Below are 20,616 nucleotides of genomic sequence, written 5' to 3'. Positions count from 1 at the left end.
CCAAACCACATCTCCCCTCTCTAACTCAGAATATTGATCTGAACACAAGAAAGAAGAGCTGCCTGGAGTATTCACAGCCCATTTACTCCTAACTACCAGACAAGCTCTCCATGGATATTGGCTTCCAAGTGTAAGTACAGCAACCTTCAAGAATGGACAATTAAGCTCCAGGAAATTTCTTACGTGTTGTGCAAATGGAGAAAACCTTCTCTCCTCTCTGTACCACTTCCCTGCTGAAAGAAACTCCACCAGTGGCATCCTCCCAACAAGGCCTGGGGGACCCCTACGAAGATGTGGAGTAGGAGAGAAGGAAAAGAAATGCATGAACAAAACTAAGAATGGGGTCAAAAACTACAAAAAGCGGATGGATGCTTCTCAGCATTTTATGATAAAAGGTTGCCTTGAGAAAGAATTTCAAAACCCCCCATGATTCCTGATGAAATTCAGGAACAAAATCAACACGTCCTTCCTGCATGAAAAGCTTCTTCCTTGTGGATCTGGTTCTAATATTCTAACTGAATCTTAATCCTTATTAGATTCACAGTATGGTGGGGATCTTTTTTTGGTGGTAGTTAATTAAAGCAATTAAAAAAAAAAAGTGCATCTTCTTCTTGTCTAACACTGAAGGCAATCAGAATAATAACAGAGTCAATTTGCTAAATTCTTTCTTCCAGCTCCCTCTTGAATTAACCTTTCTCTTCCAAAGGTGCACCCAGGTGGAGCAAAATCTCCAGGAAAACAGAGCAAAGCAAACCAGACAGGGGCTCCAAAATTCAACTCCCTCATCCTCAAAGCAGCTCTCAGTTACTTTAATGAACACAGATGCAAATGATATTTAGGAATAAAAAGAAAAAAAAGAACAAGGCAAAGGTACTTAAAGGTAAGATCACAGCGTTTCACTCTGTACACCCTGGACCCATTTTTAATATTCTGTGTGGGGAATTAGGACTGTTACTCTCATTAAGACTATCTGGAATTGCATATCTAAATCCCTCCACCAACCCAGCTTGAAATATATATGCCCCACTGAGAATAGCCAGAATTGCAACTGGATGACCAGAAATAGATGGTTTTTCTATTATCCCAGCTGAGGAAAGCCTTTAAAACCAATGAACAAAGACATGCAAGTGTAATGCTTTGGGAGATATGGGAGAGCAAAACTCAAAGAAACAGAAAGCAGAGTGACTCCATTAATAAAATTCAGCCAGTATAGGTTGTAGTTGGAAAAGTTCAGCTGCTTATAGAAGCAAATTTAAGGAACAAAGTCATAATTACATCTGGAGAAGAGTCATTTTTGCCCTGTGCAAGAAAGATGACAAGAGCTCAATTTTTAAATAATGACTTAGTGAAAACCATACCATATAGGAGGAGTTTAAAATATTCTGTAAAACCAAGGGTAGGTTTTCAAAAGCTCCTTTAAAAAAAAAAAAAAGAAAAAAAAATCCTTGATCTTGGAGTAAAATAAGTATATTGTTTTACTGTAAAGTATCTTTTTACATTTCCCCTCTCTCCCTTCAGGGGGTTTTGCTAACGGGAAGTGACCCTGCATTACAGCAGGGTAAATTTGAGACACACACAATCCAGGCAAACATCCCCTGCTCCATTGTTACTGCTTTTTTCCCCCCATTTCACTTTACAGCAGGATAATTCAGCTTTTCATCCTTGAATATAACACTCTTCCCAGAGTTCCAGTGTGGATTTTTGATGATTTATGACAAAGTGCTCCTTTGAAACTGGCCAAATCTCATTTTAGCAGAGGCAGGGCTGCAAATCCTCCCCGGCCACCGAGTCAGGCCGAGAGGTGGCTGGGGAGGGGACACTGAGCTGATTCCCCGGGTGTCTCTAATGAGATCAGCCATCAGCACTGGGGGTGTTTGGGGAGGGGACACTGAGGTGATTCCCTGGGTGTCCCCAATGAGATCAGCCATCAGCACTGGGGGTGGCAGGGAGGGGACACTGAGCTGATTCCCTGGGTGTCCCTCATGAGATCAGCCATCAGCACTGGGGGTGTTTGGGGAGGGGACACTGAGCTGATTCCCTGGGTGTCCCTCATGAGATCAGCCATCAGCACTGGGGGTGTTTGGGGAGGGGACACTGAGCTGATTCCCCGGGTGTCCCCAATGAGATCAGCCATCAGCACTGGGGGTGTTTGGGGAGGGGACACTGAGCTGATTCCCCGGGTGTCCCCAATGAGATCAGCCATCAGCACTGGGGGTGTTTGGGGAGGGGACACTGAGCTGATTCCCCGGGTGTCCCCAATGAGATCAGCCATCAGCACTGGGGGTGTTTGGGGAGGGGACACTGAGCTGATTCCCCGGGTGTCCCCAATGAGATCAGCCATCAGCACTGGGGGTGGCAGGGAGGGGACACTGAGCTGATTCCCCGGGTGTCCCCAATGAGATCAGCCATCAGCACTGGGGGTGGCAGGGAGGGGACACTGAGCTGATTCTCCGGGTGTCCCCAATGAGATCAGCCATCAGCACTGGGGGTGTTTGGGGAGGGGACACTGAGCTGATTCCCTGGGTGTCCCTCATGAGATCACCCATCAGCACTGGGGGTGTTTGGGGAGGGGACACTGAGCTGATTCCCTGGGTGTCCCTCATGAGATCAGCCATCAGCACTGGGGGTGGCTGTGCATTGCAGAGCACCTGCTGGGGGGTTTGTTGGAATTTAATAAAAAAGCCCCACATCCTGAGCTGCTGAGCTCTGCCGGACCTCCGTGCTGGGAGCCGATGCTGCCAACACCCCAAGCAGAGAGGAGCAGGAATGAACATTCCTCAAATATAAGAAACTTCTGCCTCCTTCAAGATTCAGCCCCAGTAGTTGTGGAGACCCACACGTGCCTCGAGCAGCCATCCATAATCCCGAGCAAGGCTCCAGCCCCTGTCTGACAGAGACTGATGGCCCAGCCCTTATCATGAATCAAGGGCTGGCATAGCTGAGCCACGCAGTCTTAGATGGGAGCAAACAGAGCACATCATCTCAACAGCCTGGGAACCCAGAGAAATGGAAACACTGAGAGCCGTGGCAGTGTTATTAGTTATGCCAGGGTTTGTCAAGGGATGCAAGGTAGGATGGAGGATTTATTTTTTACAAAAGGTATCACTTGTGATCAGTCAGCGAGCTGCAGTCAGCCAGGGGTGCCACAAAATTCATGTTTTGACTAAAATTCCTGCTGACCAGCAATGAGACTTTTGTCCCAAACTGCCTCCTGATGCTTCTCAAATGATTCATTTGCAAGAAGCAGCATCAGCTGCTGCTCAGCATCAACATCCATGGAAACCACCTGAATTCCTGGTAATGTGGCTCTGCCCACACTCCCTGTTCAAAATGTGATGTCTAACAAGGTCTTGATTCACCTTTCAATAAAAACCTGGGGCTGGATCCTGAGAAACAGGGCTGGGCCCTGACCTCAGCGCCATTCCCAGAACTGCCAAGATCCAAAGTCAAGGTAACTTTGCTGGCTTCAGGAGAGAGGCTCAGCCAGCCCATTCCTCCCAATGAATGTGTCATTGCACCTGTATTAATGCTTCTTCAAACAGCCCTGCCTGCTGGGGATAAAGCTTAATTATCTCAGCTCTATCAATAACACCGCAAGCTAAGAGTCTAGATTAAAAAATTATCTCTAGCAAAAAAGCTTCTCTTTTTCCTAGCTACCACTTTCTGGGTTTGTTTTTTTTTTAAACCATGTTGACAGCTGTGGCCATATTTCTCAAAAGGAAGAGGCTTTCTTTTGGCAAAAGCTAATATTTGACTGCAGAAAGTTGTAATCATTTAAAACAGAAAGTGTACCTAAGAGCTGTTAGGCTTCAAACCTATAATCAGTCCTAAGTAGGAAAAGCTTCTTAATGTCAAGAAACAGCTTGTTTACAGAAGGCTTTGGGCAAAATTATTGTAGTGGCTTCAGAGCAAACAATCCCAAACCCAGCTAATCACCAGCCCCTAACAATCAGCCTCTCCCTGCTGAAGGCCAATTTATTTTCTCCAAGCACTTTTCAAATAATTAATTGACCTTCTCCCTTGCTGTTAAACAAGGGAACATCACTTATTCCAGGGAGGGAATGAAGACCAACCTGCAGCACCCAGTCTGGCTGCCATGGAGAGTTTTGGTGGAAGGAGGATTTGCAGTGGTTGCACCAGCAAAATCCTGCAATTTGACAGCCTTCAGTGGCACCAGAGCAGGTCCAGGTTGGGCAGCAGCAGGAAAGATCTCTTCACTGACAGAGTGGTTAACCCCAAAACAGGCTTCCCAGGTGGAGCCAGCATCTCTGGAAGTGTTCCAAAAAGTAGCAGATGTGGCACTTGGTGATATGGTTTAGTTGACATGGTGGTGTTGGACTTGGTGATCTTGCAGGACTTTTTCCAACCCTAATGAGAAGGAAACGTTCCTGCCTGGCACCTGCAGGACATCACCTTACACCTGTAATCATGAGAGGGTGTAATTGCAGCAGGATATTTGAGTGGACAGCTAATAACCCACCCACAGGATCTGAGGTGACTGCTCGCACCACGGAGCTCCCAGTATCCAGCTGCTCAACTACAGTGTTTGTATATTTTACTAGCATTTTTCCCTTTCTCTTCCTATGAGCTGGGAGAGGATGAAAGGAAAAAATATTTACTGCTGTACTTTCGAGACATTGCCTGTAACAGCCACAGACCCAAACCCTCCGAGTTAGAAATCCATGTTTGCATTTCCAGGACGTCATGCTAGAAGCTATCAGACGCTATTGTAGTGACTCAAGGAGTAATCTGATGCAGTGTGACTTGGAAAAAAAAAACCTTCAGGATGATTCAGAACATTTAAATGGCGATTTTCAGGGTAAGAAAGACTTGGGCCACTTGGAATTCTCATCATGTCTGAGGCACCTAGTTCAGCTCCTTCTGATAATTTACCGCAGCCAGGCTGAGCCAAGTATTCATTTCACAGACTGTACAAGAGTCGTTCCTGGTTTAAACCAAGTGTGAATTAGGGGAAAATGAGGCTCTTTACTCCAGCGGCATAATGCAGTCACTGAATCCACAGAGCCCATCTCTTTTAATCATTATTTTAATGATTCTGGTATTCCAGCCCTGCTGCTGGCCCCGAGTGCTAACGAGTGACTTGTACCCTCCAGTCTTTCACTTCAAGCTGTCTCACATTCTTACCAAGGCTGACAGCTCAGATAGAAATGTCACAGAATCACAGAATCATAGAATGGGGTAGGTTGGAAGAGACCTTTAAATCATGGAATCCAAAATGGAAAAGAGAGGAAGAATCAAACCCTCAGTTTTCATATGCTGAACTTTAACTTGGATCCTCAGACAACACGAACATCTTTGGGAAAATCTAATTTATAAATTTCACTCATAAAACTGTGTTCTGTATCATCATTAACAGGGCAGATATCATTCTGTCTTCCAGAGAAACAATGGCCTTCCTACCCAACAGCTTCATTGCAATGTCCCAGAACAGAAAATTGAGCCTTTAATCCTCAAAATGCATTTCCTGAAGGAAATTTCAACTCCAGTCAAATTATTTTATGATCACACAAAACCAAACAAAAAAATCCACAAGAAAATTGCAAAGAAACAAACAAACTCCAAGAAGATCCAACCATCTCTGGCTGCTCGTTGTCTTAAACCACAGAGAAATTGATAAAGAACAATTGGCTCCACAGGAAAATGGTCTCAGCCAGGGTCACTGTGACATGGCAGCACTGTCACTGAAAGCCAGCTTTGGCTCTCACAGCCCCGAGCATCACCCTTCTCCCTTGCTGACAGCATTGTTCACAATCCCAGGGGTAGCCTTGCCTCCATATGGCAGGACAGGAGGTCACCACATCTGTCTCCTGATTTCATAAATAAGTAGTTTAAAGGAGTGGAATATCAAAGAATATCCCTCCTGCTGATCCCTTCCTTCTCCTACACCCTTTGTACCACCAGATGATGGGGAAGGCAGCAAACCTTTGAGACAGAGCAAAGCTGAAGAGCTGCTACTCTAAAACATGCAAAAGGGCCCTCCAAAAAACATGAGGCATCCCCTTCTTTCTACAAATGAAATTAAAAGCTCCAAGATAGAGAGGCAACTGCTCAGGCCCATCACACAGGCTGCGGTCTGTCTCAAAGGCTGGCAGCATCTTCCAGAGTAACAGGATTTCCAGTTCCTCACTCGAGTTTTCATCACCTGCAGTGATTGAATCCTCATTTTCTGGGGATGCAGCACATGAAGGTCACACCTCAGTGTAACACGGACCCAGTGACACAGAATGTCTAGACTAAGGAAAATTGACAGCCTCCTCCATTTTAAATTTATCCCAGATGAAGTGAAACATCAAAGGAGCTCCTTTTAATGGGCTTTTTGGCATGTGGTCCTTTGTTCTTAACAAGTCAGCACCAGCTGCTGTGTCCATAATGCCAAGTCAGTAACATCCCCAGCCAAATTCCTGGCTGGTGTAAATCAGTGTCACTCCTCTGCAGGCAGAGATTTCACTTGGTTGACATCAGCTGAAGATTTGGCTCCTTGTGCTTAGCAGGTGCAAGATAAGTAAAATCTCCTGTGCCATATTTCATATTTCTCCTGTCTTCACCACCAGTTCTGCTGCACACATTTGCAGGGTGGAGAGTTAATTAGCATCAGCTGGAGCTGCTCAAGTTTCTATACAATAAATTCCATATTGTCAGGAACTGCTTTCCTCTAATTATATCTTGTTCATGTATATATATATATTTATTTATTTATTTATTTATTTTTACTCACGTACAAATCTTGTACTCTGGCTTATTGCATGGTGACTTTCCCATAAACAGAAGATGATGTGAGAGCAACAGGCCACATTCCTTCATCACAGCATTTCAAATACTATTTAATTAATGAAAGTAAATATTACTCATAGCCTTCAGATTTCCTAATTAGCTCATTCTGTTACCAGGTTGATCTATTAGTTTAAAGGTGACCCACAAGATTTTCTTGATACATATATGTCTCAAATACCTGGAGCTCTTCAGTGTGTATTTAAAACAAAAATGTATTTTTGCTTTGCAGGTAGCAGCTTATCAAAGTCCCACAGCACCAGCTGTTCTGATTTTACCCCAGTATCAGGAGGAATATACATACATGCATCAAAAAATTAAAACAGATCTTGAAACAAATTCAAGTCTAGTTATTTACCCCTTAAAAACTCATTAACACTGCTGACTTCAGCACCTGTTAATGAGTAAGTTCAAGAGGGAAACAGAAATCTGTACTCATCTGGGGCCATTTAACAAACCCAAAGCCCAGATCCCATCTCAGTTTTCCCCACTGGCTGCCTTGGGTTGTTTTAATTAGGCAAATTATGCTTCCAAGTCCCCTGCCACGCTCTTTGGGCAAAGGTGCAAGCATTGGCATTACCGAGTGTCTGGGGTGTCTCATTCACTGCTGTGGCCACGTCCCTCCCCTCCTGAGCATCTCATCCCTGAATTCTCAAAGAGGAACGTTGGGAGTGCTGCCCTGGACACCCCAGAGGCAGGAGAGCTCCCAGGGCTCTGCTGAGCACGTTCATCACAGCCACCCATTGTGTGCCATCCCCATTGTGTGCCATCCCCTCCTGCTGCTGACTGCAGTGTGGAACCATGGAACCCTTCTGGCTGGAACTCTGGAACCTTCTGTGCCTGGGCTCCAACCATTCCCAGCTCTGCCATGGCCACCATGTCCCCAGGTGCCACCTCCACATGGCTTTTGATTCCCTCCAGGATGGGGACTCCACCACTGGAAAACCTTTCCATGAAGGAATTTTCCCCAATACCAAACGCAAACTTGCCCTGGCCCAGCCTGAGGCCGTTCCCTCTCCTCCTGTCCCTCTTCCCTGGCCGTCCCTCCTGTCAGGAGCTGTGCAGAGCCACAAGGGCCCCCTGAGCCTCCTTTGCTCCAGGCTGAGCTCCTTCCCAGCTCCCTCAGAGCCTCCAGCCCCTTCCCCAGCTCCATTCCCTTCCCTGGACTCTCTCCAGCCCCTCAATGTCTCTCTTGTCCAAGACTGACCCCAGGATCTGAGGTCCCTCAGCAGTGCCTGGCACAGGGATTGTCACTGCCTTGGTCCTATGACCACACTGTTGTGGCCATATGATTATCTTATAACCCTGATGTCCCTAATTTTGGGTGGCTTACGTGGCAATGTAATTCATGATTTTCCCTTTTGTCATCTCCCCCTACCCTCCTTGCACATCTGCACCTCAGCTCAGGGCAGAGGGATCCAGCACAGCACCCACAATCCAGAGTGGATTCACTCTCCAGCTCAGCTGTTATTCCTTAATATCTCTCCACATCAGTTTTGGGTATGACAACAAAACATGAACAAAAGTGTAGAGGTGAGCAGGAAATATTTTGGTTTAGAAAAGAGCTGAGATGTGTGAAGGCGCTCAGGCATGAAGTTTACTGCTATCTAAGCTCAAATGGATAAATTTAGATGTTGGCATTAATAATCTTCCCTAGAAAAGTGATGATATTGTTTAATCAAGAGGTCAAAAAGAATTTAAAATTGTCCCATTTTCTTCTTTTTTCTCCTTTTTAATAATTCAGCCTAGTGCCCAGTAGGGTAATAGATAGTGAAAGACGGATGGAGAACTAGATATTCATGGGGAATACATTCTTCATGAAAGCTAGGTGAGAAATTAATATTAAAATGTTCCTGTCTTCAGCAGAAACAAGACTAATCTTTTCATTTCTAACTTACCTTGTATTTATGAGACATCAGCTGCAGACAGGAAAGGAAATTGCAGCATTGCCTAAGAGCAGCGTTAGCAAGTCCTGACAGCTTGTTAAAAGCCATGACCAAAGGCAGGGTGATGCACATCCATCACCCGTGGCAGGCACCTCGTGGAGCTTGGCCTGGGCTGGCCCTTGGCCACATCTCTGAGTGGGTGGCTCGTGTGGCCCCCAGTGGGACCCTTCACACGTCCCTGCAGCTGCCCCAGGGATGGGAATGTTGGCCACTCACTAAAAATAAACACAGTTCTGTCCCACGGCTCTGTCCTCCCACGGTTCCAGCCTGACTTCATGTATAACATGGATTTTCCAGCCCTTACAATCCCATTTCTTGCCAGATAATGGAAGTAAAGGCCCAAAGCAGTGCAGCCAATAGAAGATAGAGTCCACAGTGGGGAAATATCATATTCCATCCTTGGGATGCTCTAGCAGAAACCATGGCTTTGAACTCTGAGTCCCAGAGATTTGGATTTCCAAGTGTAATTCCCATCCACGAGCAGAGCCCAAGATTTACATTTCATTAATAATCCTAAAGCATCCTTTTCATATGAGGCACATGATGAAAATACATAACTCTGGAGATTACCTGGCCCAGCCTCCTGCTGAAAGAAGGGCCTTAGATTAAGTTATCCAGGTCCATGTAAAGCCAAATCTTGAACAGTTGGATTTGGACATGAAATAATGAGTAATACAGTAAGTAGAGTCATCATTACTGCAGTGAAGTCACACAAAGATTAGGAAAAAGACACTCAGCTGGGCCTAGAGGAAACAGCAAACCCAGCCCCAGCACCTGTAAAGCAGAGAGTATTTGGGTGCTCCTTCCAACTCAGATCCTAATAAAGCAACCTATACATCCTGCAAACTGCATTTACAGATTTCATACAGAGAAGTGTAGCCTTGAAAGTAATTTTTCTTTTTTTTTTTCCCTCAGCATAGTGATGTTATTACCACTTGTATTTCTGCTGGCAGGAAGCTCTTGCCTACAGCTGCAAACCAATATAAACTCCAACTTTCTGGGTCATCAGAAACGTAATGGACAAAGTGCTCTCTGCAGTTACCTCATCCATAAGATAACTGAGTTAAAGCATGAACACTGTGGCAAAACTTGTTCACTGTCCCTTCTTTGCTGGTTCCCCTTTCTTTTTAAACACTTCATTTCACAAACATTTCATTGCATAAACATGGAGCGGAGCAAAGCCTAACAGGAACAGGTTTGAATTAGTAAACAGCAGAGGAAAAAAAATATCCAAAATAACTGGGAATCTAGAATGGGATAAAAGTTCCTCCCCAAAAGGGTTGTCCAGTCCTACAGGGATTTAAAAGCCCTTTGGATGTGGCACTTGGGGACGTGGGTCAGTGGTGGCCTTGGCAGTGCTGGGGGCTGGTTTGACTGGATGATCTTAAAGGTCGTTTCAAACATTAATGATTCCATGATTGATAATCTCATACCAGTACTTCTCCTCCTCACTTCACCCAGTCCAGAAGTAAAAAGGACTCAGTTTTTAAGTTGTCCCGGGTTAAAACCACACCATTCCCTCTCATTTTGAGGACCAGTGGGGATGTCCCATGCATTTTACCAGGCTTCTCCTATTAAATGGTTGATGGCTGTGCACGAGCTCATTACTTGGATTATCCTGCTGTTGTTTTGGAGCATTATTCTGGTTGTTTATTGAAATTTCACACAGGAAAGTTGTAGTAGGCTGATAAACACCTCCTTACACATTACAAAGGGTCTGAGCAGGAGAAATGTATATCTTTGCATTCTACATTATGGCCCACACAAAAGGTGGAAGCAGTTAAAAGGTAACACTTCCCATGTTTATTTACACCTATAGTCTTATGTACACAAATGGTGGAAGTTCTTTATCACAAACCAGTATTTCTCAGCTCCTTACTTCACTGATTTCCTCCTTTCAGTAAAACTATGGAACCATGAGGAGCCTCCCAACTCACTTTCTAATTATTTCTAATAAAAGTGGTTCTTCCACACCACCATGGCATCACTAAGCCCAGGGAAGGCTCAGTTTTAAATCTGCTCTATCACAGAGAAACCTTAGATGGTGTTGAATAAAGCCTTGAATACATAACACTCCCCATGGAGTGATATTCCCTGATATTTAAAATTAGGATGTGTACAATGAAGTGATGCATTTGCTGGTGCCATCCCTTTGTATTTCCATCCCAAACCCCTTAGCACTGGTTGGCATCTTCCCTCTCCTGTTCCCCACTGTTCTTCTCCTGTCTAACACCACATAGCCTGCATTATGCTTAGGAAAACAGAGGAATATTTTATGTCAGGCTCTGCCCCTGCAGGAGCAATCCCACTGATTTCAGGCATGGAAAAGGGAGAGCAGCAGAGACTGGGGGGAGTTTGCACCTTGCCCAGCCCTCGAGGCAGCGTGAGGCTTCTCATCTCTCTGTTTCCTTCCACTGGCACACCGGGAGGATGAAGGTACAAAGGAGCTTTAGGAAGTGGCTCGTGTTCGTGCACTGACCCTTAGCTCAAAAAGGCCATATAAGAACAGGGTAATTGCAATTAAATGTAGCCCAAGGCTGCAGGGTACAGAGGGGGCAAGTTTAATCTTTGTGCTTTTGGTAAAAAACAGACTGCACTCATTGACAATCTTCCCATCCACCTTCCCTTCCTGGAAAGGCAATAAACCCAGCTGTGGCTGTCTAAGTGTGCTGGAAAATCCCAGTGCAGCAGGAGCTGCACCACTCTGGGCAGGAAGCAATCCCCAGGGCCCCTCTCCCTTCCCCAAGGAGCAATGCTGCAAAGAACATTTTATGTTTGTAAAATGCTTGGAATGGTTGGAAACAAATGTGTTCAAGATTTGCAAACCTTTTACCTGGTTCCATTAAGTATAAAAGCCTGGGCTTATTACTGTAGCCTTCTAAATAAAAGCTGAAAACAAGATCATTTTTAATTGCAAGGAGCACAAAACCAAGCTCAGTGCAGTCATCTCCTTCTTAAAATTCACACCTTGAAATTCAGCCCTTATTCAAAGATAAACCTAATTATTTTCAGGGGATAAGCACTTGCAGGTTGCTGGAAGAATAATAAAAAAAAAAAAATACTGTTATAAATAGTTTTACAAAGGGATTTAATGCAGAAAACACAGGGGGATTTCTCTCTTTCAGCTGATGAGCAGCACACATCACTACCATGGTGAATATTCATGGCAGTGCTGGAGCTGGAAACCTCTGGGCTGTGCTCTAGCTCCCTGAGCCTCTGCAGAAGTAGAAATTGCTCTTATCTGCTCTCACATGATCACTGTGGTGGGGCTGCTCCAGCCTGAACCTCTGCTCCACCAGCCTGAGGTTTGTGGAAATGACTTACCTGCCTCATTGCTTGAATGAGGAATTTGGAGGGAAAGCACAGTGTGGTGGCTGCCAGGCTGCTCATCCTCTTCCACTGCTGCCTTGTGAGGTCCTCTGGGAATATCCACAAATGCTGCAAGTCCCGAGGCAAAGACACTTTGCAAAGGGTATTTACGACCCAAATGTCCTTCCTTTGTTTTCTCCTCCTTAATTACCTTATTTCCCGTGAAGTCTGTGCTCAGGTGGGATCTGAGCGGAGCTCCGTGCGCTCCTGGGAGCGTCCTTGGAGCTGTCTCCTCCATGGGCTCTCCATTAGCTATGCCATCTACTCCATCTGCTGTTAATCCGGACAAACTGCACTTCAGGCTCAAGGACAACGTGGATCTGTACAATTTTTGGCATTTAACTCGAGGTTGGTGAATGCACACGCTGAGTGACCTGTCCAGATAATAGATGGTGTTTGGACAGGGCTCACACACCTGGAGCTGGACACAGGAGATGAATGAAGGTGGAATTTTCTCCCTCCCATCACTGCTTTGGAGACCCACGCCATCCTCCTTGATTCCAGGGTCAAAAAGCTGCTTTTGGGGTTCTTCACCTAATCTTGAGCAAGACTCGGGAGCCTTTAAAGGAGGTTGGATGGCATGGGCTGGGGGAGGCCAGCGCTCGAGGAGAGCGGGAACTGTGCTGGGCGTGGGGGACACGGTGCTGGGCTCCTGGCCAGCCCCAGGGCCACCTGCCAGCTCCCCAGAGCCCACAGGAACACGCCTGGCCGTGACAGTGATGGAGGCAAAGCCTCTCTGCTGGCCTGGACACTGCTTTGGGCTGGGAGAGTCCGACGGTGACATGGTGTCCTCTAAGGATGCCTGGATCTCCAAGCGGCTGGGAAGCACCAGAAATGTTCTGCTAACGATGGCTGAGCCCTGGGTAGGCAAGGGTGGCTCTGTGTGAGGAGCTCTGGGCTGGGGGAGCAGGGCCTGCATAGGCACAGAGGGCTTCTCCTCATCAATCTGTGCAGTGATTACTGGTGAAATCAATGTCGTGTTTTGGGAAGGGAGAGATTCCTGTAAAAGAAAAGATTCCCAGTTATCACCATACTCCAATATCCTGTGTGCAACTGTTTCTCGTCTACCATCTATCACAGCAGACAGTTTTGTTCAAGATGTCTTGTTACTTTTCTATTCATAATAACATTTTTGTCATTAAAAAATGCACGCTCTTGAAATCAGCTTGGAATTGTCTGGGAGGCTTCAATGAAAACTTTATCACTCTGGTGAAGGGAAAAATATTAAAATTTAAAACCTGTATTCTGTAGCATTATTTTGAGTATTTAACTTGTGACCATGGATGGGATTGGTGGGTGTATAAAAATGGACATGGCAAAGACAGTTGCCAGTTTCAGACTATAAATTCCTCTTTCATGATGATCTGCTGGAATTTAGAATGCATTTAAGTACATTATGAATCACTGCCCTGTGACATCACATGCTGCAGAAGACATGTGGGCACCAGAGGCATGACAGCTTTACAACCTCACCAGTTATAGGCATGAAAAACTCCCAAAAAAGAGCTACAGTTACTCATAAGGGCTCTGAGTACTATTTTAATTAATTAGTTCCCTCTTTCTTATGATTCCCTGGTGACACCTGCCAACAATGTACAAACACATATGTACAAGATTGATTGACAGTAGTCCAGAGACTGAGAGTGGCCCAGATTAATTTTTCCATCCATGACAGGAAATATCCATCTTGATAGACCACACCTTACTTCCCCTGAGGTGACAAAGAGGTGCTTTTATGTTCCAGCTCTCTAACAGAGTAAACCTGAGTTTAAGGCCTCCTGTTGTTATTATCTACCCCATTGGGCACGTAAGTCCCATGCAATAAAGCATCTGGCCTGATCTCATTGCTGCTGTAAATTGGCTGATTAGATTGCTCCTGCCCTGTGTACATTGAATTGGCATGCAGAATGTGAGGATTAGCTTCCTAAAGAAAGCCCATTCTGTGTTTAGGTGCCATCAACTCCTGCTTATTGGAAATTCACCCCAATCCTAGCTGAGTGTCTCTATCACCTGATAATCAATGCCAGGACTCAACAAGGGCTTCAAAACACTACATTGTCCTTCCTCCAGGAGGGCTGTGAGGGTGACACTGCTCTGACCTCCCTGGTACCATGGTCACCCTTCTCAGGAAGAAGGAATGAAGCCTCAGGTTTGGCTTTTTTATGTTTCACATTCTGTGCTGCTTTAATATGCACTTCTGAGCTTCATATTAAGGGCTGCTGAGCAGGGAGACAAAACAATTCCTGCTCCAGCTGGGCACCAAGGACAAATGATCCAAATCTCAGCCCAGGAGCACAAACACCGTGGGCTGCAGAGAGAAAAACAAGCAGGGTGGGACTGCAGGGCTAAAGCTGGAATGGGACAATGAACTGCAAGGTGCAAATGGAGCAGAACTGATCCCAGGGACAGAGCCCGTGCCCGGCCGTGCATTTTGGGGCCATTTTGGTTCATCTTGGGTGCAGCCCTGGCTGGGCTCTGGTGCTGCCCAAGGTGCATCCATGGAGGAGATCCTTTGAATCAATCCCTGCTTTATTCTTTAACTCCATCCAGCCTCTGTTCTAGATCAGCCTTCACAAGGCATCAGGGTGACACCACGCTGGAGCCCATGGGGAGATGATTTTTAAGGACCCTTCCAACTCAAACCATTCCATGATTCTGAGCGCCTATGAAACCATCCCTGTGCTCTTTCTCCATGCAGGAAAACATCACCAGGAACACTTTCTTTGTATCCCTTGGGAAGGAGCCTCTTGGGAACCCAAATGGGCAGAGGTAGATCAACAGTTTATTAACAAGGTGAAATGCCAGATAAATTTTATCAACTCTTTTAAACCAGCTGCCTGTGGTTTGGACAATTCAATAATTTCACAGCCTCAGGGAAAGCATTTTCTTCCTCCTCTGTTTCTTTCATGGTTTGTAACAACATTTGCCTCATATTTTCTTCACTTCATTTACTTCTACCTACAGGTTTAAGACCTTTGCATGCCTTCCAAAACTCTCAAGTTCCCCCAGATTTCTACAGGGCACCAAAGAAGAATGTTCCTTGAGAGACTTTATTTTGGATGCATCTCTCATGCTCCAGTAGTTAATTTGACATTTATTTCTTTTGTTGAGGGCTGCACAGATGGAGACATCCTGCAAGAGTCCAAAGGCATGTCAGAAACGCTCCTGATTAGCTGCAAACTCCTGCGCCAATATTTTAAATAATTTACATTCCTTTTTTATGTAGAAAATATGTATTATTTCCTCCTCTCAATCTTTAGCAAAGAATTGGATCTTTAAGGTTTGCCCAACTGATCCTGTGCTCGTTGGGAGCTTTCAAGCTTCACTGCATCTTGTGAAAAAAATCCACACATACACAAAGTAATTGTGGTGAGCTGAAAACCTCAGGCTTTGTCCTGAGGACATATTGGGCAGAGTGTACTGATATTTGGGATATTGCTTGATTTAGCCTCGTGGGGGGTTTTTTTACAACTTCTTTTCCCCAACAAAACATGCCATTTTTCCCCATCACCAAGAGCACGCAGAATCACAACACTTAGCCATCATTATATTTGGCTTTTCTGCTGCCTAAGCTAAGCTTAGCTAAACAAAACCAAGTCCAAACATTCTGCTCAGCAATCAGTGATTGTTTTTTAAACCCTCCTGCATTCTGCTGACTGCTCCCCAAGCAGAATTTATTTATTTTACCTTGGTAGGGCTGGATTTTCCCCACACACCGCTCTCCCACTGAAGGCCTGTGCATGTCCTCTGACCATCAGGGCCCCAGCGCTTTTGTGTCACCCCTGGGGAAAAACACATGGAAAGGAACATTATTGTCAGTGTTCTGGAGGAGATGAGATAGAAAATGTGCTTTTAAATGGAGTGCAGCAGGAGGGAAGGAGTCCTGGAAGTGATCTGATTGCCCTGGGATCTGTTTCTCCCCCTGCACAGAAGAGGCTGTGGAAACACCCTGGGATTCCATTGCTGGGACTTGGACAGTCCCACACTGAGTCCAGGGCTGATCCAAAGCTGCACTATCTCTGCTTTTGATTTCCATGGGCAGCACTGTGGCGGGACTGGGGAAGCTGGGAAATGTGGATTTCTATTATAATCCTACATTAATTAAGGGATGGGACCACAGTTGGGCTAAGAATGATTTCTTGCTCAGACAAACATCAGTCTCAGAGGCCCTGAGATTTCAGAGGAGCAAGCATTCTGCCATAGCTCAGAGCAGTCACAAGTTCTTTGTTACAAGGCAATCTAGAACTTTCTAACCCCATGGACAGCTGCCACAGGGTTTACTTTGCTTTTCTGACCCATCACCTTTACTCACTTCTGCTGCACTGAGGATGCTTTTGTCCAATGGGCTTCTGTCTCACAGGCACACATCTGCTTCTGTTCTAACTTCTGAACTCTCAGCTCGTTCCATACAGCCCCACCCCTGCATTATAAACCTTCACCATCTCATCAGTGCAGTTTCTCACTCACTTCAGGCAGATTCTTACTTACAACTGTAGAAATAGGAGTTTATGATTTTTCTGCCTAATATCTGTGTATTGTATTGTTACATCAATCCAAGCTTCTCCCAAGGCTGCAGATCAAACCCTTCAGTGTCTGTGGAAGTTTCTATTTTTCCATTTCCCACAGATTTCAACAAACACCCTTTCTGTGTCCTCTGCAGAACAGGAAGCACAAACAGCACAGCAACAAGCTGGATTTCACTGGCACTGAGTCACCTTCACATTTAAAGATCTGCAGTGATTGCAAACCGTGTCCACAAATTCTGTTACATCCCAGCATTCCCAGTTCAGTGATAACTGTTCCACCAGCACCTCAACCTCTGCTCTTGTCACGGGCTGTTTTCTGCAAGCACTATTCCCTCTCTGCAGCTTTTTGCATGGAGCTAATTTCCATTTAACACAGTCTGGGCTATTGCACTGATGCATTACGTCTGCTGTCAACTGTTTTGCCAGAAATTACGTTACTTTCTAGTTTGTATTAAGCATCCAAAATTAATTTTCAGAAATTCTCCATTTGGACTGAAATCTCTTGACGTTCCTGGCTGTTGTTTTACAGCAACATGTCACACCACTGGTAAGACCTTTTGTATTATTTTTCTTCCACCCAGGCAGGCTGCCACAGGAGAAAATTTTTTGCTAAGCAGAATTTCAGTTTATGTGTTACATTATATTAACAAAGGAATATAAATCATCTCCACTTTAGGAACTGTTTATTAAACCATGCCCACCACAACAGAATTCATCTCCTTGGTGAAGGGCAAGAGGGAGAAGATATCAGATCTATCCCTCAAGAAGTCTTTAGTCCCCCCACAACATTTAGAGGGTGTTTGATGAGCTTTTGTTTTAATAAGGTACACTAAAATATACTTTAACATTTCCCTAGCATAACTCCAAGATGCCACCATGTATGTTCATAGCTGGCATGAAGGAAGAGGCTTGTTTTTGTCATTGAGCTACAGAGTCCAGAGCCACAGAGCAAACAGCTGGACTCATTAGCCACAGTGTGGGAAAAGCCAGAGTCCAGCAAACAGCCAGAGCAGAGGGCCCACTCCATGGTTTTTGGCAAAGGAATAATGCTGGGTTGCCATCAGTGCAAAGGTAGGGAACCTGGTCTAGCACTGGAAACTGCTGGCACCAAACACAGGTGAGATGCCTTGGAGCCAGCTCCTCACCCTGCCATGGTGCTCAGTGAGGAGCACAGGATCCAAGGACAAAATCCTCCTCTGCTGCTGGGGAAGCCTCATGGAAAGGTTATTTTCAGTGTATCAGTGCTATGATCAATCACATGGGCACTTTCATGGTGAACAGCAGCCATGCTTGCTCTTATTTATTTTTTAAAGCGACTAAATGGGAAATAACCTGCAGAGAGGGGTAAAGAAGAAATTCTTGGATTGAATAAGACATTAACAGAAATTTGATAAAAAACCCTCTGTAATTAAAGCAACAACTTCCACTAAGTTATCAATATTTTCCTGAAATGCTTTGCAGTAAAAACCCCACAGTTGTCTCAGATCGAGCAGGAAACTACAACAGGTGATCATCAACTTCTGAATGTCAACTGGTGCACAAGGAAATCCAGAGGCAGTGCAGGGATAAATCAGATCCCACAGGCTCATTCTTCCATGAATTTAATTCAAGTCCATTTCCAGCACCAGAGAAAGACTGAGTACTACAGGGTTAAAGAAGAACAAGTTGTCTAAGTCCACACAGCAGATTGCACAGAAGAGGTAGATTATTCTTATCCAAGTAACCTCCCACAATTACCAATAATCTGTGGGTACAACCTTCCAATATCTCACAGATCCTTGGAAAAGATTGGTAAATTCTGGCCTGTCTAACTTTAAAAATAGCTCTTTCTGGAGCAGGAGAGGCAGGAAGAATAGAGACGAGAAGAAGAAGACGATGAAGACGAAGACGAAGACGAAGACGAAGAAGAAGAAGAAGAAGAAGAAGAGGAAATATTTATTTCCTTTGCTAAATCATCCACTGTGGAGTTTAGCATTGCCTTTTGTACCCTGTCCCATCAAGGACATTCTCACATTGCTATAGGAATCCTACAACTGGAAAACACTCAAACTTTTGGCAAGTCATTGAATGTATTTGCTGAGACAGATTAAATGGCATTGGTGGCAAAAGCACTGGCATTTATCTGGTATTATTAAATCTATCGTTGGAAGCTTCACATTTGTTAATTCATGTTAAGAGAACAAGCATAAAAAAACCCCAAACCTTTAAAAAGAGCTTGAATCGTGTTTGCAATGAAGGCACTACAGGCAGCACAAGGCTTTAGCTGAGACATGTCACACACTGAGCGTTCAAATGCTCACTGCTGACAAAACACATTGCCCTGGAACCCTTGTTACACAACAAAATGCAAAGTTCACTTTTCCCTGGTGTGAAAACATGAAAGAAATGGCATTTCAAATACTTTCTGTCTCTGTGGGGAGCAGGAGAAACTTATTTCACTCCAAGCTGAAATCCTGAGGATTGGTTTAACCTCCCCAGACCTTCCCTTCCCACCACAATCAATTAAAAATGGGAGATGCCACAAGGAACAGAGGAGCAACTGCTGGCACGTGACCTCTGTCCTGTGACATCTTCACTCTTCTTAATTTCCTCCCCTCACAAGTCCTGTTTGTTGAACCAAAGGCTGCGTTCCTTGGTGAGGGAGCTTGGGGTGCTCAGCCTGGAGAAAAGGAGACTCAGGGCTGCCCCCATCACTCTCACAGCTCCTGAAAGGTGCCTGTGCTCAGCTGGGGCTGGGCTCTGTCTCCAGCAGCACTGACACAACCAGAGCACACAGCCTCGAGGGAAATACAGGTTGGATATCAGGAAAAATAGAGTGATAAAGTTCTGGAATGGCTGCCCGGGGAGGTGGTGGAGTCCCCATCCCTGGGTGTGTTTAACAAAGCCTGGATGTGGCACTGGGGGCCAGGGTTCAGTTGAGGGGTTGGGGCTGGATGGACTTGATGATCTTGAAGGTCTCTTCCAACCCAGTGATTCTGTGAGTTCTGTGAATTCTGTGAGGCATCTGGACATCCGGCTGCAGCCCAGGGTTTTCCTAATTACAGAGTGCAGCTGGAACCGATTCCCCCGTCTCGAGTGCCTGGATCCTGCCTCGGGCCAACTGGCAGCTGCCTCAGATAATGGCTCAGAAAAGATGTGCTTGTAAATCAGCTGCTGGAGCCCAGATCGATGGCAAAGGTGAGGGAGCTGCTGAGGAATCACGGCCTGGGAATGTTTGGCAGGCCCAGGACAGCCCCGCACGGAGCCAGCTCAGGTTTTGTGCAAAATTTGGGACTCACATAAAAACCTTGGAAAATGCTGGTTTCCCAGTGGTTCAGGTCTTTGCCAGGCTGAGGGACACTGATGATAAACCAGAAGTGACAAGGACATTGAGGCGCTGGAGGGTGTCCAGGGAAGGGAACGGAGCTGGGAAGGGCCTGGAGAATCCCTGAGGAGCTGGGAAGGGCCTGGAGAATCCCTGAGGGAGATGGGCAGGGGCTGCAGAATCCCTGAGGAGCTGGGCAGGGGCTGCAGAATCCCTGAGGAGCTGGGCAGGGGCTGCAGAATCCCTGAGGAGCTGGGCAGGGCTCACCTGGAGCAAAGGAGGCTCAGGGGCCCTCGTGGCTCTGCACAGCTCCTGCCAGGAGGGCACAGCCGGGGGGAACAGGGACAGGAGCAGAGGGAACGGCCTCAGGCTGGGCCAGGGCAGGGACAGGTTGGGAAAATATTGGGAAGATTCCTTCACCAAAAGGGTTTTCAAGAATTGGAACGGGCTGCCTGGGCAAGTAGCAGTATCACCACCCTTGGAAGTGTTCAGAAATCTTGTGGATGTGGCACTTGGGCACAAGGGATGACCTTGGCAGTGCAGGGGAAATGGTTGGACTTGATCTTAGAGAGCTTTTCCAACTTCAAGCATTCTATGATTGACACCCAGAGTGACACCAGGCAGAGCTGGAATGACTTTAGACCACTGGCCCTGGCCTCAGCCCCAGTTTTTGTCAGGAAAG

At 45.8% G+C, this 20,616-nt stretch overlaps 1 protein-coding gene across 4 annotated transcripts in view; it reads right to left on the bottom strand.

The window, feature by feature from the left end:
• C9H10orf90 (chromosome 9 C10orf90 homolog) overlaps positions 1-20,616 on the bottom strand; it is a 100,340-nt gene that overhangs the window by 15,823 nt on the left and 63,901 nt on the right. For 3 of the 4 annotated variants that reach the window (XM_063163005.1, XM_063163006.1, XM_063163004.1), the window contains exons 2-3: positions 15,792-15,886; positions 12,060-13,104 (exon numbers count right to left, since the gene is read on the bottom strand). In XM_063163005.1, coding sequence (XP_063019075.1) covers positions 12,060-13,023 — 964 coding nt within the window. In that variant the 5' untranslated portion in view covers positions 13,024-13,104; positions 15,792-15,886. Of the gene's footprint in view, positions 1-12,059; positions 13,105-15,791; positions 15,887-17,775; positions 17,813-20,616 lie in introns of those variants that run through there. The other variant, XM_063163007.1, reaches the window with a different exon arrangement.

The sequence above is a fragment of the Melospiza melodia genome, chromosome 9 (assembly GCF_035770615.1).
Source record: "Melospiza melodia melodia isolate bMelMel2 chromosome 9, bMelMel2.pri, whole genome shotgun sequence".
Taxonomy (NCBI): Eukaryota; Metazoa; Chordata; class Aves; order Passeriformes; family Passerellidae; genus Melospiza; species Melospiza melodia.
The sequence above is the reverse complement of the archived record's forward strand: the minus strand, read 5'-3'. Positions and strand labels throughout refer to the sequence as shown.